This window comes from Bemisia tabaci, chromosome 1 (assembly GCF_918797505.1).
Source record: "Bemisia tabaci chromosome 1, PGI_BMITA_v3".
Lineage (NCBI taxonomy): Eukaryota > Metazoa > Arthropoda > Insecta > Hemiptera > Aleyrodidae > Bemisia > Bemisia tabaci.
In genome coordinates, this window is record NC_092793.1 from 91127529 (window position 1) to 91152399 (window position 24871).

The following is a 24871-nucleotide window of genomic DNA, read 5'->3' on the forward strand; positions in this document are numbered from 1 at the left end:
ATTAACTTCAATTAGGGTCAAAAAAACTTTTTGAGCTCTAATGAGTACCAGTACAAGACTGAGCAGGGAGAGTTTTCAGCTCTGGCAGCTTGCATTGGAGGATTAAGTTGAGTTCATGCTGAGAGACCTATAACATTTTGGGCTTTTTTAGACATCATCAGTAGATCACACTCGTCTGTAAACCCAACCTAGCATTCCGCAAAATCCAAGACAGCATCGAAACGCCGTCATGAGAATGATGCAAGGCATGACACAAAAGTGTGATCCTCACGCCATCTACTGTCAGTGCTGAACAACTCCCATAACAAACAAAGAAAACCCTTTGTATTCTGATATCCATCCTCTGACCTCCGGAGAGAATTGATGTCCATTGCAAATGGTTAGCTTATGGAAGTAGAGTAAAGAGGATGTTTCATATTATCTCATTCAATACTGTGCGTAAATTTCAAGTCAAACTTTTCAATTTTTGATGGAGTGAAAATCTTTTGAATCAGGTTGAGAAAAATCTTGCGGCAAGACTGAAGGCAGGTATTGAGGCGTGGACGGACGCCTTAGAAGGAAAGAAAGTCGAGATAGATCTTAGCATGGATACTGATGCGCCCTCACAACCAACACATAAACCAGGAGGGGACCCTCAGGTGAACTCATGTTTTCATGCAAGCATCATAAATGCATGCCACTAAAATTTTTTGCATACTGTTTCCCTTTCCTCAGTTTTACTCAGCTGAAGTGGAGACATCGAAGGACCCTACTTGTGGCTCATGACCCAAGCAATCTTGGTGAAACTGGCAGTTTTTCTGACCTATTGTCAGTCTTGGCCTACTGACTGAAAGTGTCAAAGGGTGTTTCTTTGTGTCTCCTCCTTTGACTCTTGTTTAGAGGGATCAACATTTTTAAGAGAGGTGGTAGCCAGTAGCGGCATTGAATTTTATTTATTTATTTATTATACAAAACGGGCAAGTTGCCCAATTACAAAGTAATTAACAAAAAAGAGCAAAACAGCTGAACAAATGATAGACTCAACTGACAAATAAAACAAAACAAACAAAAGTACAATACAATGAATATAACTAATAGGGAACATAGTATTTCAAAAAGTAGTCCTTGACCCTAGACTTAAACAGGTTCGTCTCCAGACTTGCATCAGCTAGCCCAGGCGACAGTAGGTTCCACCGCCTCTTTACTCTGACAACCACCGAGTGGAAACGGTAAGAAGTCCTGGCGGGGTTGTCAAATAAAGGACGGGCAACTCTCAGGGAGTAGTTGACCTCCCTCACCTGAAACAGCTGAGACAGATCTGAGCCGAAATATGACCTCCAAGGACTCTGAACGCCAAAGCGAGGTCATAGGTATGATGCCTAGACTCCAACGTCGGGACGTTCAAAGCCTCAGAGATCTTACTATAGTCGTGGTCATATATGGACATGGGCTGATTTAACTTAAATGACAAAAAACGAAGCACATGGTGCTGGACGTATTCGATTTCATCCCACCCTTGGCGTGTATGAGAAGACCATATTGGAGATGCATACGTTAGAATTGGCATAACAATGGATTTATACAGGTAGAGGATTGTACCAACCCTAAAATGCGCAGAAACTCTACGGAATTTTGAACAAAAATGAGTCCAATCAAGGCTACTTCCTACCGCTATTTGTAATGTAATATTATGTTACATTATTTCATAAATAAAATATTAACGGTCATAATTTTATTTAAGATAGATAAGAGCTGGGGCCCAAATGGGTTCATGGATTCTCAGTACCTTTTATTATCATCAGGTCCAGCTGATTCTACCACTAGAACGAGCTAAGGAGGAGGAATAAACTTATGTTTGTTTTAGTTTCGGGAAATCCATGAAAGAAGCTTGTAAGCCTCCATAAGTTGACAAGGCTGCTAAATTAAACTCAAATATAGTTGGAAAAATGAGTATCTGAAGAATTAAATTAAGAAACACATGTATCGAAGGAAAGCAAAGTTGAAAGGAAATATTGCGAAAAATCCAAGTGTAGGACAATTAAGGGTTCCACTGCACATTAAGGCACTACCTTCCTGGCGTTTTCTTTTTTATGCAATGCTATTTTTCAAGCAAAGTTGAATTAATTTCTCTAAATGAGGGAATTTTTCAATAATGGTTCTCATTTTCTCACTGTCAAAAGGGAAAGGCTTAGCTTTTATTGAATAAAAGCAGGGTTGCCACAGTCAGGGAAAACTGGGAAATGTCAGGGAAAATGACGAAAATGTTTGGGGAACTTTGTAAAATCACCCTCATTTGCTTTTCAGAATGGGTTTGAGACTTTGAACTAGAAATTTTTCCAGAAAACTATTTTCAATTACGCCTTCTTAACCATCCGTCACATCTTCAATTGTCAGGGAATTTCCTTTACTAAATTCTGTGGCAACCCTGTTAAAGGCTCTCTGTTTCAAGAAATAAACTGCAGAAACCCCAAAAAGCTGTCAGATTTAAACAGGATTGTTAGCGACCGGGAAAACCGGCAAAAGTCAGGGAATTTTGGTGCTGGTCAGGGATTTTTCTGATTTTTCGTGTTTTTTTTTTCTTTCGTATAATGGGCCTGTTGCAAGGTGTGGGGTTTTGCAAATTGATATCTGGTTCCAATGGCAAAGGACTCTGCACACCTCTTATGGGAAAGTGCACCACAATGGATCTTCAATTTTTTTTATTGCAATCGATTTTCTTCAAGATGCTGATCCAAAGTTATAACTGGGACAACTTTCTACGATGCACCGTTTTCGCGAAAAACGCCCGAGAAGATTCAATCATTCGGTGATAAGCGTCAGAAAGATTCCGCATTTCAGCACTCGAGTGAACGGTCGGCTGTGTGTCATCGAGGAAATCAGGGGAACTCTAGCACCGAGCGGCAATCTTATCTCGGATTCTGCACGCAGTTTTGCTCGACCATCCAAATCAGATTCTTGAGCATAAGAACAGGAAAGTCAGAGATGAACAGTGAACGGCAACCGGACGAGAGCGGGAGAGGGATAGCCCCAGAGTAGGCAGAAATAGATAAGAAGACGGACACTCGCTACGTTTTTTTCACATCAGACTTGCTCTCGAATGCCTTGTTATTTTTAACTCTTTATTGCCGAATAACCGAGGCGTTCCGGGCGTATTGAACGAAAACGGTGCATCGTAGAAAGTTGGTGCAACGACGAATGTTGATCAGCATCTTGAGGAGAATCGATTGCAATAAAAAAATTAAAGATCCATCGTGGTGCACTTGCCCATAAATGGTGTGCGGGGTCCTTTCACAAAAAGAACGATGGCGCTACGAAAAAAGCTTGAATTGACCTTGCAAATTCAAAAAAGCTGTTTTTTGAAGCGACCCATTTGAAACGGTCACTTTTACGCGGGAACGGATTCGGTACACTCGTTACGTCACATCTCATGACAAACCTGGTCTTTTCATCACTTACAATGTATTTTCCCGCAAGGAATTGGCAGTCGCTTTTCAAATGCAAGTATCGAGTCAATCGATGATTTTTTTTTATCTAAATGAAATTCATAAATGCATTTCTTGGACGTTTAAATGTCTAAAACCTTTATTAGATAGAGAAGAACCGATAGGATAAACCCTATTTTTAAGGAAAACTGTAGACAATGGGCCATTGTTTATATCTGCCGTAGTGATAACAGACATGCACGCTAGCCCAAAATTTAGTCATTTTCGTGAGTTTTTACTTTCTTGTCACTATTTGAAGGTAAGTTTTTTTTGTAAATCAATTGTTTAGTGCCTTAAGATCATGTTAAAAGCTGTAACGGTATACATTGTTACTTATTAATTCAGAACACACTCCGGCAGTCCAACGCTCAAACCATGGATATTCTCTCAATGCGTGTAAATCATTCTTAACTCTTCAACAAACATCTTCATATTATTCAGAACGTTCGCACGTTTTATACACTTATGTTACTTTAAAATTCAGTGTGTTTTTAATGTAACACCATGCAAAAAAATGTATTGATAAGTCTGGTAAACGAAAGCGGCTGCCAATTCCTCACGGGAAAATACATTGTAAGTGATGAAAAGACCAGGTTTGTCATGAGATGTGACGTAACGAGTGCACCGGATACGTTTCCGCGTAAATCTGGATTTTCAGGCGTTTTTAAGTTGATTTGTTGGGGGTTTCCGGTGATCAAAAAATTCCGGGAAAATTCCTGTGACATCAGGAGGGTTAGTTCTTTCGATTAAAGCTATGAAAAAAATGGCGCAACAGGCCCATTGGGTGCGGGCGGTCTCAGGCTCGAGTTGCCGGGTCAACTGACTACTGCGTTCGATTGCGGAGAACGGCGGCGCTCTCGCTCGGCTTCGCGAGGAACTACCGGCGCATATCCCGACCATCGCGTCGCGTCGCACATTGGTTCCAGCGCCCGATCTACGTGGCTTTAATTAGAATATCACCGATGATGACATTTAATGTAAGTCTCCAGTGGGTTTTTTGGGTCACACTCACTGATTACGAATTTGTCGTCAATTTGACTGTATCAATGAGCATAAGGTGGTAAATTCGCATTTAACCTGAAACTCCATACTTAATACTAAGCACATCAATCATATTTTAACATGGCTGAACGCCTGGACTGATATATTCTGCAACTTTTTTTGATTTATCATAAGAACTTTCGATGATTATACAAGGATTTGTTCTCTGATCACTAATTTTTTTTTATGGGGGGGGGGGGGGGGCAATGTTGTATAACTTTATGAACCAGGAATTAGTGTTATCTGGTAAGATCTACCTCATAAATTTTGTGGCTATCCTGAGGAAAATCAGTTCCAGTACCAAAGCAAACAGTTTATCCTACTATTCGAGTTGTTCAGACGATGTTGACAAATCAGTGAAAGAAAAACTTTATTTAAACTTCAATGCTCTCTGATCTACTAATTCGCAGCGCTTTAAAGTCAACAGGAATTTCTTAGCTTTGTAATCTAATGGTACAATTATGCTATCAGAATTTTTAATAACAATGAATTAAGAGTCGATTTTCGTCACTAACTCAAAATCACATTTAAATTCAATAGATACGGAAATTTTAAATATACATTGAAGATATTTTACTTGAACAAGAGGAATATCCCCCCCGCCCCCCCTGAGGAAGGGGCAAAAATTTTGACCCCCCTAAAAGATGGTTCCCTTTGGAATAAAAACATTCCCTAAGTTTCGTTCTTCTATCTCTTAACATTCAATAGTTACCAGGGGGGGGGGGGGATTACGGACTTTTGGGACACCCTGTATGTATTTCTTATGATCCTTTTAGCACAACAGGCCTTAAAATTTGATCTTGAAGAAAATCAGGGTTGGTAATCAAATATTTTGTCTCAAGAATCCATCATCATTCTTACCCTAAAGGGTCCTATCTAATGCGTTTCTCATATCTTTTTTCCATTAGATCGCAGCCTCTGTATACGAAGTGAGAATCACAAACCAGATCATGTACTTGTATCCAAGCATTGATGAAGCCAGGTTCCAAATAATGCAGCAGTTTTTTGCCTGGCAAGCTGTTGTCACTTCCCAGACTCGTCTTCAAAGCACTCGATATCAGGTTAGTGGTGGAATGTCAGAATATTTGGTATAGAAACATGGGAATATGTAGTTACGCTCACTCCTGAACTTCGCATTGAAGCCTTCATTCATCCTGATACAAGTAGAGATGCTATTTTCTTCCTTCATTGGCTATCAGTTCGGCCCAGAGTGAGATGTTAGAAACGGAATCTAATCATTCAATTAATCTTGCAAACTATGTCCCATGTTTTGAATGAACGATTTCAATAAATATAAGGCATTTGCCTTTTTCTTTTATATATATATATATATAATAAAGAGTTCACGGTTGTAATAATCAATAATTAAACAAAAATCACGAGTACTTTCCAACCTTTTTATTACATTTTATATATATACACACACACATCGGGAGAAAATATTTGCCTCAAAACAGTGATAGTCGAGTGTGAGCAAGATTGATAACAGTCTGGCGAATTTTTTAGGTATGGACCTCATTATGCAGTGAATCTCAGATTTTTTTATGTGCTCATCGTAATTCTTGTGAGATTTTATGCTTACAAATTACAAGTTTGTATATTCATCTGCATCTCTTTGGTTCCATAAAATAATTCTTAAACACTGGTAGTTGGTATGCTGACAAGAAGAGATGCTTAAAAAATTGGAAATGTGAATTGTGTAGCTGCTATTCAATTACTGTGCGTGCAAGCATGTGAAAAAAAAGCGCACTGGCTGAAGAGCAGATCTGGGTTGTAAGGCCAGAAAAGAACCGGGCTCTCCAAGGGCTTGAAGATGCTGACTTGCGCCTGACAGCGGGCAATCACCCAAGCCGAGCACTGGTCGCCTGGCTTGTAGGCAGTCCGCGGTGAGTGCAGGATGTGCTTCTTTTTGTGCTCGAGGCTCGGTGAAGACCTTCCAAGGGATACCTCAAGGGCTTATTTAAGCAAATCGCTTTTGGCATATATCACTGCAGAACAATTGAACGTTTGCTCCATGCAGTGCTGAAATCTTTTCAAACATAGGAGTCAGTCAACAGCTCTGTGGCTGGACAGTGAAGTAGCTTGATGCAAACCGGAGCCCTACGCTGTGTAGCCAATGAGGTAACTGCTCTACAGGTCTTTATCCAAGATGCGGTAACCGCTTCTGGTGTGGTGACAACGTCTTGTTAATTATTCTGGTGATACTGAAATGATTAATAGGAGGTGAATCTGTTAAGCTGGAACAGCTCTGCAGGATAGTACTCCTATCAAGCGAGTGAGAACTCCAGCACTGGTGTATGGCGGATCACATTTCTCATGGGCTGCACCACACTGCTGGGAAGTGGTCTAAATCTAACGACTAGAAAATGCCATAGAGTCACAATAAACTGCCAGTGAAGTCAATCCATGAATGGGAAATTTTAAGCCCCTTGTTTGCCGTAAAGTGTGGACCGAGTCTGAACCAAACAGCATTTTTTAACACGGCGGCTTATGAGAGAATCGCGAGCTATCAGTGGTTTTCGAGATTTATTAATTAAATTGATTATTATTTTTGCGAATTTCGGCTAACCATGTAAACCATTCACAGCTGGTCTTAATGACTTTAAATTTTTTGACGAGTCACAAGCAAAAACTCTTCAGATTCTTGAAGTAGAGTGTCTACTGAGTCATTTAAGCCAAAAAGAAAAAAATTCTGTCGAGCTCCTGGAAAATAAAGTCGATTTAAAGGTATTTTTGGGCTAAAATAGCCAAATTACCCATAGCAAGGCCCGTCATATTATTTAAAAACTTGTTTTCTTCCTGGGTATAATGCCCAAGTTTCTTAAACATGCATATTTTAAGCCTCTGATTACTTAAACTACCAATGGAGAATTTGCATGCAATTTTTTTATTGCTTCATCTGAAAGTGCCTAATGAGCTGAGTTCGCAATATTTTTCATAATTTTTTTCTGACATGGGAAATTGGAGAAAAATTGATTTAAAAGTGAGAAAATGTGCCGCCTTGTGACGTCATCTGGCGGCATTTCCCATTTAAACACATGTATTTTAGCGGAATCGGTCATTTTGTCATATCACCTCTAATAATTGCTCAATTTATGAATCAAGGGTATCTTCGTGTTCAGTTCACTCAGAGGATTCCACTTAAACAGGAAATTCATCAAATTTTAGACCCTTGCAAATTCTCCATTTTAACCATATGGTAAATTTTGGGGGCCTAAAATGAGCCCTCAGAGCCAAAAATTGCAAACATTTTTGAAAACTTCGGATTTTCAGGGGGGTGTTTTTTTTTTAACGTTGTTTTTTCTACAGTCGTCAATGAGTAATTCTGAAGGGCATTTTCGATTACATAATTGAAATTTTGACTGTTCAGGTGAAGGGGGAAGGGGGCACCAGGCTTTGCTTTGCCATTCTCACAGTTTCTGAAAACGCTTGAAAATTCCCTATTACATTGGAAGTCCAAAATATCCCTTTTTATTCATTAATTACTGTATCTGATATTATAAAATATGCAGCAGGAGTTACTGCCCCCCCCTTCTCCTCACTACGCGATGCATGGAAACCTTGATCTCACTGCGCGCGCTACGAAAACGCTTGAAAGTTCCCTAATACATTGGAAGTCCAAAATATCCCTTTTTAATTCATTAATTACTGCTTCTGATATTATGAAATATGCAGCAGGAGTTACTGCCCCCCCCTCCTCCTCACTACGAGATGCATGGAAACCTTGATCTTACTGCGCGCGCTAACGGATCCTTGCTTTTCGCGTGATGGCAGTCCGTTGTACAGTAGATCCGGGCATTTGCAATAAAACATTTGGCGGTCTTTAGCATTACATAAAAATGGACATGTTTATGCTACAAGTTTATCCTGCAAATGCCCGGATGCGAAAAGCAAGGATCCGGTAGCGCGCGTAGTAAGATCAAGGTTTACATGCATCTCGTAGGGAGGAGGAGGGGGGGGGCAGTAACTCCTGCTGCATATTTTATAATATCAGATACAGTAATTAATGAATAAAAAGGGATATTTTGGACTTCCAATGTAATAGGGAATTTTCAAGCGTTTTCAGAAACTGTGAGAATGGCAGAGCAAAGCCTGGTGCCCCCTTCCCCCTTCACCTGAACAGTCAAAATTTCAATTATGTAATCGAAAATGCCCTTCAGAATTACTCATTGACGACTGTAGAAAAAACAACGTTAAAAAAAAACACCCCCCTGAAAATCCGAAGTTTTCAAAAATGTTTGCAATTTTTGGCTCTGAGGGCTCATTTTAGGGCCCCAAAATTTACCATTTGGTTAAAATTGGTAGTTTAAGTAATCGGAAGCTTAAAATATGCATATTTAAGAAACTTGGGCATTATACCCAGGAAGAAAACAAGTTTTTAATTAATATGACGGGCCTTGCTATGGGTAATTTGGCTATTTTAGCCCAAAAATACCTTTAAATCGACTTTATTTTCCAGGAGCTCGACAGAATTTTTTTCTTTTTGGCTTAAATGACTCAGTAGACACTCTACTTCAAGAATCTAAAGAGTTTTTGCTTGTGACTCGTCAAAAAATTTAAAGTCGTTAAGACTAGCTGTGCATTGTCATAACTAATTAAAAAATTTACAAAACTCCCGGTTTTTGTGAAATAAATTTTATACCTGTATATTCTGAGCGGAGCCTGGAGCTGGGAACCTGCGCATAACTCATTGTTACATGCGCACACTAGTCTCAGGAGTACTGCACAAAGCAGTCTCAAATAGTAACTTCATCGGCGTCCCAGCCAGAGACAAGAGACCCTCCACTAGTATCTTGGCCATTGTGGAAGCTTTTACTTTCGGGACTTCAGCGTTCTACTGTTGACTTACCTACATGGTTGATGTTTAACAACGTGTTGGCAGTTTCGTTTTGCAAACAAGTCGAAAATGGCCGAAGTTTGCGAGACTTGTTTGGCTCATGACGTCACCCGAAGCTCATCATCGACCATGTAGGTAGGTCAACAGCCGAAATTGAGGTGATGACTGTTGCTCCCTAATAATTGTCCATAAGGAACTGTTGAATCCCCGAAAGTAAAATCTTCCACCTGTCGTTAGGAGGCCAGTGGAGGGTCTCTTGTCTCTGGTCCCAGCTCATTCTTGTGACTCCATTGTTCTCGATGGAAAATGCGGCAGAACGGTCTAGAACGGGCTCGCGATTGTTATCTCGCGGTGACCGGTGAGGCAGAGCCGCGAGATAGGGCTTGTGGATCGCAGAGGATCGTAGCCGCGAGGTGAAGGAGGAGAACGCTGGTCGCGGGGAAGAGCGCGCACGCGGCGCGGTGCCGGCCGACGATGATGCCGGCGATGGTTGGACCCATGTCAGCAACTTGAACAATTACATTCATTATATTCTTTACCAATTAATAATAAAATTAGTTTTAATAAAGTCGTGTAACTGGTAAGATTTGAAAGTTAAAAATTTTTCAAGGACCAAGGCATATCTCTAGGCAGGTCGTCTACATTTTCTAAGGAGGAGTGTTAAACAAGATAATTTATGAAATTAATGTTAAAGAATGCATGAAGCGAGTGCAGTTCCTGTATAGAAGAGAAACTGAAGATTTTTAGACTTTAAGTGAGAGTAGTACAAAGGTCTATACAGCTCAGCCTAGGTCAGAATAAAGTTTTCAGAAAGTACTTCATGTATTTGAGAGTTTTTCAGGAGGTTCTTAAACCTCAATTTTAGTCAGGAAAAGTCTTCATGGAATCCTGAATTTTTTTGAGAATTTCAGTAGTTACTGTTCTTTAGATCTCTTTTCTACCCAGTTTTAATATCTGAATTTCTCATCACTTGTTACAGTCAACCACCATTAGATCGAATTCTTTGCCAAGTTGAATTTTATATTATTATGCTATCGAATTCTGTTAGACTAATGTTAACTACCTGAGCCTAACTCTAATGGCAAGCGATTAGCATCCGCTAAATTTGAACCAATTTCTTCCATTAGGAGTTTTTTCTCTCTTGTCCTCAACTATTTCGATTAAATTTGAGCTCAAGGGAGGGCTCTCTTGAATATTATTGTATCTACTGTACGTCTCAGACAAGCCAGGGTGAATCATTGTTTTTCAATACTAAGGAGGAATCCATTTGCATCTGTGCAGACTGCAATGTAAGATAAGCTTAAACCTGTGCAAAAATCTTCAGAGATTGCGATAATGCAGAAAGATAAATTAATCGTAATTCAACTGAGTTTGTGCTGCAGCGTTAGTGCAAGCATGATGATGGAACACAGCGGAGAGAGATAGCAGAAAGAGGGGTGGGGGTGAGATGTGAGTCTTGTATCGTATGCTGTGGAGCACACCTCTGGTGGAGGGTCTAGGTGGAGAGGAAATCAACAAAACAGTGAGCGTCTAGTGTTTGTTTACTCACAACACCGGTCAACATGGGTTCTGTCCTTCGAACCAAACCAATTTTTTCGATTCCCAGTTGCTGAAGAAGCCCGAAAATGGCACATATTAACGTCAGGAAAATTAGCTGGTCCTCAGGGCGCCGCCATTTTGAATTTTTCAAAATTGAGGAAACCCACAATTAGATTTTTGCAAATATCTCCTCAATGGTTCATCTCACGAAAAAACAAAATAACCAACGGAAAGAACATAAAATTTCCTACCGAAATCATCCTCCTTTATTTTTCTAACTTAATTTTTTGGTCTTGAAATTAACGTTTTCTTAAAAAATTAGCTTTAAGAAGGCGCATTTTTGCTGATTTTAGGAGAAACTTTGCTTCACACCTCCAGCCTCGATTATCTGAGAAAAAAACTGTTATGCTCATTGAGAAGAGCATAATATTTACTTCTGGAAAACGTATATCAATAGTTCCTATACTTGATTTAATCCTGTGAAACAGCAGTTTATTAGCTCCGCCCCATAAATGTGATTTTTTCGACCATTTTTCCCAGAATAACGAAAAAAAAAAAAAAACCTAAAAACGTGACCCGGACTGTGTAAAAAGGTGGCAAAATAGTGCTGGATCCACACTATTTTGAAACCAAAATCAAAAAGTTCCAAAATTTTCAATTGGAGTCCAAAGTTTTGAGCTCTAATGGATAACCAGTACGGCAGTACATAACTGCAGGGGAAGAGCGTTCAGCTCAGGCAATTAGAATTAGAATATTAAGTAGAGGTCACAGCGAGAGATCTATAATTTTGGGTCTTGTTACAGACCTCGTCAGTAGATCACACGTCAGTGAGATCAAAAGCTAAAAAAATCAAAAATTTTCAAGCAGAGTCAAAAATTTTGAGGTCCAATGAGTATCAGTACGAAACTTGCTGTCTTGCAATAACAAAACTTGTGCTTCGAACTTGAGCTTTGATGCCGCCTTGGATTTTGCGAGATTTTCAGTTGAGTTCACATGACGAGTGTGATCTACTGATGAGGTATAAAAAGACCCAAAAGTATAGATCTCTCGACGTTACCTCACCTTAATATTTCAATGCAAACTGCCTGAGCTGAACACTTTCACCCCTCAGTTTTGTACTGATACTCATTGGAGCTCATAATTTTTAACTCCGATTGAAAATGTTTGAACTTTCTGCCTTTGTTTCACCCCCCCCCCCCCCCAAATAGTGTGGACCCAGCATTATTTTGCCACCTATTTACTCAGTCCGGGTCTCGTTTTTAGGGTTTTTTTCTCTGTTTTTCGTGATTCTAAGGAAAATGGTCGAACAAATCACATTTTAGGGACGGAGCTAATAAACTGCTGTTTCACAGGATTAAATCAAGTATAGGAACTATTGACATACGTTTTCCAGAAGTAAATATTACGCTCTTCTCAATGAGCATAACAGTTTTTTTCTCAGATAATCGTGGCTGGAGGTGTGAAGCTAAGTCTCTCCTAAAATCAGCAAAAATGCGCCTTTTTTAAGCTAATTTTTGAAGAAAACGTTAATTTCACGACTAAAAAATTAAGTTAGAAAAAATAAAGGAGGATGATTTCGGTAGGAAATTTTATGTTCTTTCCGTTGGTTATTTTGTTTTTTCGTGAGATGAACTGTTGAGGAGATATTTGCAAAAATCTAATTGTGGGTTTTCTCAATTTTGAAAAATTCAAAATGGCGGCGCCCTGAGGACCAGCCAATTTTCCTGAAGTTAATATGGCCATTTTCGGGCTTCTTTAGCGCCTAGGAATCGATAAAGATTGGTTTTGGTTTGAAGGACGAATCAAAATCAGATATTTGTTGTGCTGTGCAATCAGTCACTCTGTGCAAGGGAGAGCGTACCTACAACCGCTGAAGTCGTCCACTCTCAGCATTTCATTCTTGCAAGCATGATAAGTCACGTGTCTGATGCAAGTAAACAAAAAGGAAATAGCAAAATACTTCATGTTTTGACATAAGTGTCTACTTTTGCTGTATTCGGAATTCACTGAAGTAAACTTAGCCAGTTGTATTGTAAGGGTTGCGGGGGGGGGGGGGGGAGAACGAGCCAAACACACGACTTCAGCTAGACCAGGAACCTCGCTCCACCCAGATCCAAAACGCAACTCACTGCGGAAAATTGCCCGGGGCGGTGTCCGCACTCTAAGCCGGAAAACCCGACGATTGATCGGTCAGCAATTTTGGCCGAACAATCGTCACTTTTTCGGGCTGAAGACGGCCACGATCGGACATTCTTTCCGCTAAATTCGATGCAAAGACAAGTCACATCATGCAATCCTCAGCATTTGCACGGGTGTAATGCCCGCGCGACCCACTTTCAGCCTGCCTCTGGCTTGCCGTGCGTCGCCCGAGCGCACCACCCACGACGCACTGGAGCTTTACACCAAAGTTGGTTGGAGGGTGTTTGATGGGGTTTCCAGAATCTTTCGCTGAAAGATCCTGGAAACCACCACAGTATTCCTTGACTCTTCACCAAATTGCTATGACATTTGCGTTTTTCAGTGACAACTTTACCCAAGGAATGGTAGCTAAACTCTGTTTTCAAACTCAAGCTTGGTCCTGTCGCATTTCAACTAAAGAAGGGTTGACTGTATGATATATTTTTGTTTGTTGATTAATACAAGATCATTTTTGTTTGCAGTTTGGCCTAGAACGTCCAACTTCTGTTACTTACCGCAATCTCTTAACGAAATTACCTGGAGGATCGGCTGTTCTTGAAGCAGCTTATAAGGCCATCCATAAAAAAATCAAACAGGTATTACAAACTTTACGGTAAATGGAGTCTGAAGAAACAACATCTTCAATTTTGTCCTTGGATTTGTAGATTTTGTTTCATCAAATAATTAACATTTAATTCTTTTTTTGCCGGTTGCAAGCAACTTTAAAATTCAATTTGCCTTAAATTGCATTCTTTGTACACTTCTGAATAGTCATAAAACTCACATAGTAGTACTGGAAATTGAGATTCTCGCATTCACAGTACACTCTGTCATAAACATCAGACAACAGCCGTTCAAAAGCTTTAATTTGTACATTTACAACTGTCAAAATCAAGAAAAACACAAAATCACAAGAAAAAATGTGCTTGGTTGAAGTAGTTGTGTGTATGAAAATCAAATTATCGACAACCCCTAGAAGCGACAGTGTGCATACTGTGAATCACCAAGTCCTTTTTTGCCTTATCGTGTTGTGTTTAAGAAAGTATCATTCCTGGATCATATATGAAAGCAAGAACAAAGAATTTATGCAGGCAGTGCCTGCAAGCTCAAACCGGGAGTGCACAGAATTTGTGTGCTCCTAACTTAATGGCTTGCGTCATAAAATGTTGCATACTACACCTACTAATAATCACTTATCATTTTGATTTTAAATTATTTTTTCCTTTTGACTAAGCTGTCACTAAAACAGCAGTGCATTTTGCGATGGAGTAGTTTTTTCTTTGTGCTGAATTTCCATCATTGAGATTACAGCTTCTCTGTTTCAAAAGAGAGGATACTGTTTTGAAATGAAAGTGCCAATCTCTAGTGCTTTATTATCTTTTAAGCTCGATTTTCCATATTCTGCAAAATTGTCTGATGTACTCCTAGGCTTTGTCCTCACTGATTAAATTTATGTTCTCAGGGCTTCAATTTTTAACCATTTTCAAATTTGGCCTCCGAGATTCCCCTCAGGATGGAGGGGGGGGGGGATTCTGGGAAATTTAATGTATCATTAACCTTTTGTCAAGTGTGTTCAATGATGCAGCCCTGCAAATTTTAGTTCATATCTTGTGGAAATATGAAAATCCCCCAGACTCCCTCTTTGAGTTTATATTCATATCAAGACACCTATCAGATATGGTCACATAATGCCACTGTGACATCTTTCCACATGAAATGAACTAAAATTTGCAGGGCTGCATTATTGAACACACTCGACAAGTGGTTTATGATACATTAAAAATATTCCTTCCTTGCACTTTCATTTTATGAACCACATTGTAAATGTATATTTTATTTCTTTTTAAGTACGTTTTTATCTGGAAATTGTTAGCAATCAAATTTTCCTTAAATCTCTCATTTTACTTGTACTTTTCTCCAATTCACAGATGACAACTTACATGGATGAGTGGCTCACATATCAGTCATTGTGGGATCTTCAGCCAGAATCACTGTATGGAAAACTGGGTGATGACATCAGCCTGTGGATGAGATGTTTAAGTGATGTTAAGTAAGTAACCACAATAAATTTGTTTTCCATTTTCAAAACCCTTTGCTGATCGACAAAATTTAGAAGTGCTGCAACAGTGATCCCAAGCGTACGGATATCCGTACCTTGCGGATCTTTCCTCTTTCCGGACAGGGTACGGACAAAAACCTTACAGGAAAACCCTTCCCTTTCTTAAAATTTCCATACGCCTGACGTCACTGAATGATGAAGTAGCCAATAGCAGCATGGAGAAAGGCAGAGCGTACGGATCTCGCACACGGAGCACCTGGGAACACTGTGCTGCAACCACCTCTGAAAAACTAGTCTGTTAAAAAATGATAATAATTTTTGGTACATAAAGCTATCAAAAGAATTAATACGGTAAGGAGATCGGCATCCATCAAAATCACCCTTACAAGGACGCATTCATGTTATGCATATGTAGGCACCGCGTAATCTATTTTTTATGGCTGAAATTCCAACTGTTCTTTCCTTGTTTTCATCTTGTCTGGCTTGGTCCTTATCATGGCTACCCTCCACCACCTTGAGTAAACAGTTTTCCAGACATTTTAAATTGAAATTTACCAACCTCTCTCTTAAATTAAAACTTTAAAATATTTAAAAAACTCATACTTTCACTAAGAAATTGTATGTTGGACGCGTTTCAGTGGCTACCCGGGCCACCATCATCAGCTGACTGCTGACCTTGCAATCTTTTTGATCGGTTTACTGTTGACTACGCAGGCGCGTTGGTTTCCAGTGTTTTCGTAGGCAGGCGGGGTGTACGTGGTTTAAATACTTTTTTTGAAGGTAAAGATTGCAATAATTGATTTTGGAGGCACTCTAAATCAGTGTTAATTAATTTCCCTTTATTTTTAAATATCTGGATACTTTACAAAATATTATGCATGCTGACTTTTTGAGCAGTTCTTATCAGTTTTGGCTCAAAATTATTATTGTGCCCTTCCTCGATGACAAATTTGCCACCATCATGTTTCATCCAAAATTCTAAAACCAGTTAAAGAAAATTTTCAAAAAATATAATCCAAAAGTAGCACCCATAAATAGAAACAACATCACACAAACATTTCAATCGTTTTCTAAGGACAGAATACCAAATGAACCAATGTCCGGGATTTACAAAATCCAATGTAATGACTGTGACAGAGTCTACATTAGTCAGACCCGAAGGACCATCAGACGGAGGGGGATCGAACACAGAAGAAATTATCTCAACAGAGAAATAGACATATCAGCTGAGGCCAAACATTTTTGCGAGGGAGGGCATAATATTGATTTTGAGCCGAAACTAATGAGAGCTGCTCAGAAAATCGGCATGCTTAATACCTTGGAAAGTTTCCAGATATTTAAAAATAAAAGGAAAATTCATTAACTCTGATTTCGAGTGCCTCCAAAATCGGTTATTGCAATCTCTACCTTCACAAAAAGCATTTGAACCACGGACACCACACCTGCCCACGAAAACACCGGAAACCAACGCGCCTGTGCAGCCAACAGTATGGCTATCAAAAAGACTGCAAGGTCGGCAATCAGCTGATGATGGTGGCCCGGGTAGCCACCAAAACGCATCCAACATATAATTTCATAGTGAAAGCATGAGTTTTTTTTTTTAATATTTTAAAGTTTTAATGTAACAGCTTTTACTGTTAAAATTCGATAGTTTTATTAAATTCAACCTCTCTGTTCTCAAAAAGTTTTCCATACATACCGAATCCAATTTTACCAATTTTCCTCTTTTCTCGCACATTTCCATCCTTACTAAGATATTGAGCTGTCTTCTGTGATTGCATCAAAGTAGCAGCTTTCCTTTTTGTTTTCAAATTGATGCACTGTTCCAAAATAATGCATAGCTACTGCTAACTGGGTTTTTAATTTTCCCCTGCTCTTCTGAGTTCAGTTCACAGTTTTTTACTGTGCTTTTTCCATTTGTTTCTATTTTGTTCCCATTTCTTTTGTTTGTGTGTGCTGTTTTAAGAGATTTATTGCTGATTCCATGCAGGGTGATCCAAAAGTCCCTTCCACCCCCTCTAACTTTTTACCTAATTGAGGTAAAGATTTGAAACTTGGGGGATATTCCTAGGTCAAAGGGAGCTACTTTTTGGTCCCCCTCAAATTTTCAGGGGGGCCCCCCTTGGGGGGGGGGGGCAACGGCCCCCAACTTTTAATTTTCAAATGGGGAGACCCCCTTTGTGAAAACTCGTTCGAAAGAGCATGAAAAAAGAAAACTTTTCGCGCAAACCCAAAGTCAATATCTCAAACCGTTTCAAAATGGCGGCCGGTTAAAGTTCAAAATGGCCGAAAATTCACACCGGTTATTTGTCGATGGATTTGCGCGAAAATCGATATGTAGGGGTATTTTGACACGAGAAAAACGAATTTGACGTTAGATTTTCTAAAAAACCGAAATTTCCAAAATGGCCGCCAGTTAAAGTTCAAAATGACCAAAAATTGTTTTTTTCATAAATCTAAGTTCAAATTTGTTTATCTTATGCCAAAATACTCTCAAATTCCAAGTTTTAGGCAAATCCATCAGGAAAAAACCGAGGTGAAAATTTTCGGCCATTTTAAACTTTAACCGGCGGCCATTTTGGAAATTTTGGTTTTTTGAAAATCTAACGTCAAATTCGTTTTTCTCGTGTCAAAATACCCCTACATACCGATTTTCGCGCAAATCCATCGACAAATAACTGGTGTGAATTTTCGGCCATTTTGAACTTTAACCGGCCGCCATTTTGAAACGGTTTGAGATATTGACTTCGGGTTTGCGCGAAAAGTTTTCTTTTTTTATGCTCTTTCGAACGAGCTATCTCAAAGGGGGTCTTCCCATTTGAAAATTAAAAGCTGGGGGCCGTTGCCCCCCCCCCTAAGGGGGGCCCCCCCTGAAAATTTGAGGGGGACCAAAAAGTAGCTCCCTTTGACCTAGGAATATCCCCCAAGTTTCAAATCTTTACCTCAATTAGGTAAAAAGTTAGAGGGGGTGGAAGGGACTTTTGGATCACCCTGTATTATTTAGCATCAAAATTTTCAGCCATAAAAAAAAAGGACAATTGAGGACCATGCCGGAAGAAGGGCGTATGTACAAGGTTCAGCGTCGTTAGAAAAACGCATTTGAAGATTTGAAATGGTGTCCCGAAAAATGAAATGCAGCAGTTGGTTAAACCAAAGTCAATTCTCTTAAACTAGATCCTACAGCTTTGAAATCCATTAAAAGTTTAAAAGAAATAAATAATTTGCCCTCTGTAATCATTGGACAAAGTAAGCCAGAGATACGCCCTTCTTTCGGAATCCTTGTATGTACGATAAAAAAGAGGATCGTTTTTCTTCGATAACTCATAAAGTAATGAAAAAGAAGAAAATCGGGGAAATGACTTTCTGCTAATACATTTCAGTATTCTAACGAGCCAAAGTTTTTAAAGATCGGGTCACTGGTTGCAGAGAAACCCAGCTTTTTCTGGGCGCACTTGTGATTGCTGAAGACACTAAATTCACTACTAAGTTGATTTCCTTCTTTTGTATCTCGTGACAAAATTAATTTAAAGGAAATCAAAGAAAACAGTTTCTGCAGAATTTCTTCAGCTTTCTAACGAGCTATAGTTTTTTAAAATCGGAGGTTTATTAGCGGGAAAAACTGAACTTTTCCGGTTGCACGTACATGAGAAAAGTGCATTGTTATTGTCGTCGGAAAACTGTTATAATCCGCTGTTGCTCCTTATTGAGTCTGGAGGGTCTCCAAAGGTGGTCGAACATTCAATTGGTTACGAATTGCACCCATTGGATTCTGTTTGTCTAATATCAATTACATCTTGCCCCCCCCCCCCCTTCCAACGGTATGGGATATGCTGTGTTGCCAATCGTCCAGAAATGAACCTTATTGGTATAGCGGTTTCTTCTTAAAATTATTGTCTTTTCTTTGGTTGTCATTTTAAACTGTGGAATTCCTTATATGTTTGAACCGAGTGTTGCTTAATAATTTGATACATTGTCCGTAAAAATGAACTTTTCAATGGCCAAACCTTCATCACCGAATGCTCCAATGTTATGAGGATGGACAATGCATTGATTTAATCATTCAAAAAAAAAAAAAATGCCCCTATAGAGAACTTTTCTTGTCATTTTTCAAGAGTATCTGATGAAAATTCTGTAAGCTCTTGTCTGTTAAGCTTCATTGATCTTATAATGTTGCCAAATTTAATTAACTCTCAGATAAGGTACGCCCCTTGACCGCTTCCCACTCCAACCCCCCAAGCGCTTCGTCGGGTAATCATTTTCAATAAAAAAACCCATGTTGAATATTCTGTAGTTGTTCATGCGACAGATTTCCACTTTTATTGATTAAAAAACTTAAGATCTGTCCGATGTTGCAAAGTTTCTGCAATATTTTTCGTAATATTCTCGAGAAGTATACGTTCGCGCCTGCGAGTAAGGTGGCTGATATATGTAGGAAGTTCCACGCTGCGGCGCGTCATCACAGCAGCCATTTGGGAGATTTCACTATCGCGTACTTGTGTATCTTACATCAAACATACATAGAGTCACGAGAATTTGTTTATAAACTTGCAACTCCGAACAACTCCGAAACTTAAAGCTTCGGACTGCATTAACATTACTAATGTAATATGTGCAATAAATCGTAACTCTCACATTTCACGTTCTGTGATGTACAGTAAATAAAAATGAATAAATAATCATTCTATTCGGCTAAAACTATTCCTTCTAATGAGAACAAAATGGAAGTGACACTTCTTTCACCAGAAAACAGGTAAAAATCCATATCACGGAAGGCAAAATGTGTAAATAAGAGGAGAAAGTTCGTTGGCCGGAAGAAGGGCGTATCTTCGGTGTACTTTACAGGTCAATTATTCACGTAACAAATCGACAGATTTTTCTCAAACTTGGAGGATACTCTCACTATTCGACGTAGAATCAGAAAAGCAGAATGTTGAAAAAAGGGCGTATCTCGAGATACGCCCTTCTTCCGGCATGGTCCTCAATTGACCTTGTAAATGAAATTTTCTATGAATCGAGAAGTAGTCTGGAACTATGTGAACACTTTGTACGACTTGATTGAGACTTTGGGTGCAAGAAAGGCACTTCTTGGAAAACCTTGTTCCAGGATATGAGGGATTGAAAGTTTTAATGTCATTCCCAACAACATGTTCGGCACGATGTTGTTCAAAACATTAGCCCCACCTATATGTATACAGGGTGTCTGGAAGCTAAGTTACTCAACTGTCAGGACCTATTTTCGGCTCAAAATATGACTTTTTTCTCCTATGCACACATGTCCGAAAATGCTTCATAGGTTATCTATGCACTGTGTTTTCTTACAGCCCTTGCAGTAAACCTACCCAATAGGAGCTTCAAAAATCTGAAACTTTCAAAGCTCTCTTGCTTCGTAATGCTGGAAAATTGTGTGCATCCCCGCTTAATTTTTAGGGATCTGTAATCTATTTTTCTAAGTATCATCTACCAAAAAAGTTATTGCAATTTGAAAATTTGGGAACTCTAGTTACATAATTTTCCGAAAATGCACACCCTTGAAAACACAAAAAATGAACACTACGCTTAAAAATAACCCTCCCTCCCCCCCTCCAAGTTGTAGCTTCTTACGACAACATAACAAGGAGTTACATCAATTTGAAAGAAAAGAAATGGTATTTTCAGAAGCGCTTAGCTCACTTATGAAGCGTTCTTGGGTATATTTGTAAAGTCAAATTTTAGTCTGAAAATCGATCCTGAAAGGTAAGTACGTCAATTTTTGGACACCTTGTATAAGTCGTATAAAAGATAATGATGGTTGCCATCCTTATTTGAATGTAATTTTGTGATTGAAGTAACTAATTAAAGCTGCCGGATGAAGTGCTTTTTCTGCATAAATTGAGACAAGCCATTTAGAATTAATGTGTTTTCTCTGTCAATTCAACTTTCTTTAGATGTATTGTGTCCTTTTTCATACTTGAATTGAATTACAGTACATATGTTACGCACAGATCGTGTAATTGCTCAGTTCATGAATTAGGCAAATTGGCAGGACGGCTAGCTGTTCACTGGCTATTCAAAACAAAACATTCTTTAATAGAACGTAAACAAGAGATCACCTCCAGTAAAGGTATCTATGTGCGGCACCTAGATAAGTGATAGAATCTTGATAACCGGGCTACTGTACTGTCGTCCTTTCTCTAACCTTTTAACCAAATATTCAGCAGTTGCCTCGTTCACGAATATCGGCACATGCCCCAATTCACGAATTGGGCAATTACACAAATCGAGTGTGAGCGTTTTTTCCAATTTTTGCCCAATGCGTGAATTGGGCAATTTCTTTCTGCCCCAATTCATGAAATAGGCAATTTTGGTGCCATTTCACAATTTGGGCAACAACATTGGCCAATTCATGAAATGAGCAAAAATCTGCCCAATTCATGAACTGGGCAATTACATGATCTGTGCGTAACACATATATGCTCTTTTTGACTCATTTTCCCTCTAAAACCAAAAAAACAAATCATACTGTGGCAAATATCTTTCGTGCATCGACGCAATATCTTGACTGTCTCGATGATGAGTTAGAACCAATGTATATTTGTAATCAGAAATGGTACTCTTAATAAAAATATTTGCAGTTGAGGTAGGTAGTGAACTTTGATCTCATTAATACCATTGGCTGGCTGTGAGCGGCTGCTGCTGATGCTAGCAGTCAGATGGCGCACCTGGCGATTGCACCTGCAGTGCCAATACATAATCAGATGAGTCCCAAGAGATGCATTTACTTACCTGATAAGTTGCTACTTTCTTCTATAATAGTTCATCGTGTAATAAATTACTATCTGATTTAATTCGTATTTTGTGCAGTGTTAGTGAAGGGTAGGAAGAATGTGTAGACCTGATTAACTCGCAAAGGGCTCTCCTGAGAAAGTTCCGTTTTTGCACCCATAGCTTCATTCCTCAACAGTCAATCTTTTCATGTTAAAGTATCAAAGAATTAATCCTACTTCTATTTTTATTTCAGAAAAGCGAGGACGACATTTGATACAACGGAAACGAGAAAAGAATTTGGCCCCTTTGTGATTGATTATACCAAAGTTCAAAGTAAAGTAACCCTCAAGTATGATGCTTGGCACAAAGACACCTTAAGCAAGTTTGGTTCTCTTTTAGGAAATGAAATGTTTCAATTTCATACAAAAATATCGAAGGTAATATTCTCTCTTTCTGAATAACCTTTTATTTCTCACAAAAGTGGCTCTTTTTTCATTATTTTGAATGGTTTCAAGATTACCGTTTCTTATTTTGTTATTTTTCTACAGTAGCATTATTAATTAATAATTTATTTTTAGGCACTCGCATAGAAAGAGTTATCAAGCTTATTAAATTGAGGCAAATATAAAAACAATCCAATGCTCCGATAGAAGCCGCAAAAAGGAACTAATCACAGGGTGAGCGAAAAGTCCCAAACCCCCCCTCCTTTCAACTTTATATCTGATGGAGGTAAACATTTGAAACTAGAGGGACATACATAGGTCGAAGGGAGCCACGTCTTTCGGCTTTAAAATTTTCAAGAGGTTCCGGGGGGGGGGGGGGGGGGGGCTGGAAAGGATCTTAACTTTTTCTTTCAAATGGAAAGACCCCCCTTGTGATACCTTATTTGAAGACACATAAAAAAAGAAACATTTTCGCCTAAATCCAAAGTAATTATCTCAAACGGTTTTAAAATGGCTAAAATTGGCGGTTTTTTGTTGATGGATTTGCCTGAAACTCGGTATCTAGGGGTATTTTGACTTGAGAAATGCAAATTGACATTTGATTTTTAAAAAACCGGAATTTATGGAAAAAATTTAAATCCCCCCCCCTCCCTGCAAGGGGACTGCCTTGAAAATTTCAAGGGGATAAAATGTAGCTCCTTTTGACCTAGGAACGTTCCTTATGTTTCAAATCTTTACTCCTTTCAATTAGGTATAAATTTAGAGGGAAAATGGTGAGTTTTCATTCATCCTGTATATAGATATGATTATTTATATTCTTCCAGCATGCAGGTCAATGCCTCTAATGTGGCAGAATTTCTTGAGTGTCAAGAAGTATCTGCTAAGTTCAAAAACATTGTATTAGCATAGGGAAATCCTAGAGACAATCTCACAATGATTCTCTGACTGTCAAAAATCTAGAAGGTTTTGAAGACCTACTGCATAGAATAGTTTTTAAAGATGCATCTAGTGTATGACCACCATCAATGTAATGTTTGCAATTGACTGATCAATGATGCAGTTTGTAAGTAGGGGGCTTGGATCGAACATAATTGTTGGCAGAAGTTGCCTTGATAGAACACAAAACCTTAGGAAATTATCAGTTTAAGTCAGGTTGCCAAAAAATAGGTTTGTTGGAATTTTGTTTTAGGCGTAAAGCTTCTTTTTAACTTACCTCATGTATTTTGGGTCGCTGAATCCGAGTGTAAAGCTTCCTCACACCAATCTGATGAGCATTCGTTGCCAGTTTAAATGGCTTAAAAAGGTGTTTTCCTCAAAATAACAGCTTTACGTGAAAAAAAATGGGAGTCTAGTTAATGCTTTGAATAATTTACTTAATTTGAAGGAACTTGGCATTTACATATGCTGGGTTTTCTCAAATAACAAGGGAGTTACAGTATTGTAAACATAGCCCCACTTTACGTTTTGAAGCGTTCCTGTCAACGCAGTGTGGCTTTCTGCAGTGTGGAAAGTTCCGACCAAAAAAGCATGAAGGAAGGGAAAAAACAGCTGTGCTTGCAAAATTGCAGCTAATTCTATCAGGCACCTAGAATATGGGAAGGACAAAGTTTGTTGTTGAATTCCGTCGTTTTACCATCCCTTTAGACCCAAGTAGATCTTATGTAACCCCAAGAGAATGTCTTGAGTGTCAATGCAAAAGTTCAACTTTTAATGATAGGTGATAGCAGTCCCTTATTAAATCCTCACAAAGGTCCAGAGGTATTTAGAAGATGTAGGAATTACTACATTTTCCGTATATACTGTTAAAAAGGAAGCTGTGGTAAATAATAGAGGCAGTTTTTTTTAGTATGTTTACACTTTCAGAGTTATTCAGAATGTCATTTTGATATGATGATAGTCAAGAGCCTCTGATTCCACATATAGGAGCTATATATATGAGCAAATATGAGATTAGTATAATTTTGGAAAATGTAACTCCTTGCTCTCCTCGACGTCTAACTTCTTTGAAAATTGATAAATTTTCTTCTTTGATTTCAGTCTCGTAGTGAATTGGAACAGCAAGCAATTGAATCAGCAAGTACATCAGATGCTGTCTCATTTATTACCTACGTTCAGTCATTGAAGCGCAATATCAAATCTTGGGAAAAGCAGGTAAATTTCTTTGCAATAAGTTACCTCGAAAGGGTATCCCAGGGTAAGGGCACCAAAATGCCCCTCCTCACGGATTTTGAATTTAATTGTCTAAACCCTTTCAGAGGGTCCAAAAAACATGGTTTTGGGCAATTTATACCGCCCGAATCCAACCACCCCACCCCCCTCCCCCCCTCCAGCCCCGAAAAACCCATTTTTCAGGGAATTTTGGGGTATATTCAAGTTTCATTCCATATTACCCGCATTTATCGATGAAAATGCACTAAACTTTCACCTCATATACATCAGACCACTCAGCTTCTTCGGTAAAAAAAAATCAAATTTATCGAATCATATTTAGACCCCTTAAACAATTCGTAAAAATCGTAAATTTTCAATTTTTTCAGATTTTAGCTGTTACAAAAACGAGAGCACAAAC

The 24871-nt window shown here is 38.9% G+C and overlaps 1 protein-coding gene across 1 annotated transcript in view; it reads left to right on the forward strand.

The window, feature by feature from the left end:
- Positions 1–24871, forward strand: part of Dhc64C (dynein heavy chain, cytoplasmic) — a 196692-nt gene that overhangs the window by 54050 nt on the left and 117771 nt on the right. Inside the window, 6 exon segments of the mRNA XM_072306491.1 lie at positions 495–638; positions 5411–5563; positions 13539–13652; positions 14985–15106; positions 22113–22296; positions 24340–24453. Coding sequence (XP_072162592.1) covers positions 495–638; positions 5411–5563; positions 13539–13652; positions 14985–15106; positions 22113–22296; positions 24340–24453 — 831 coding nt within the window.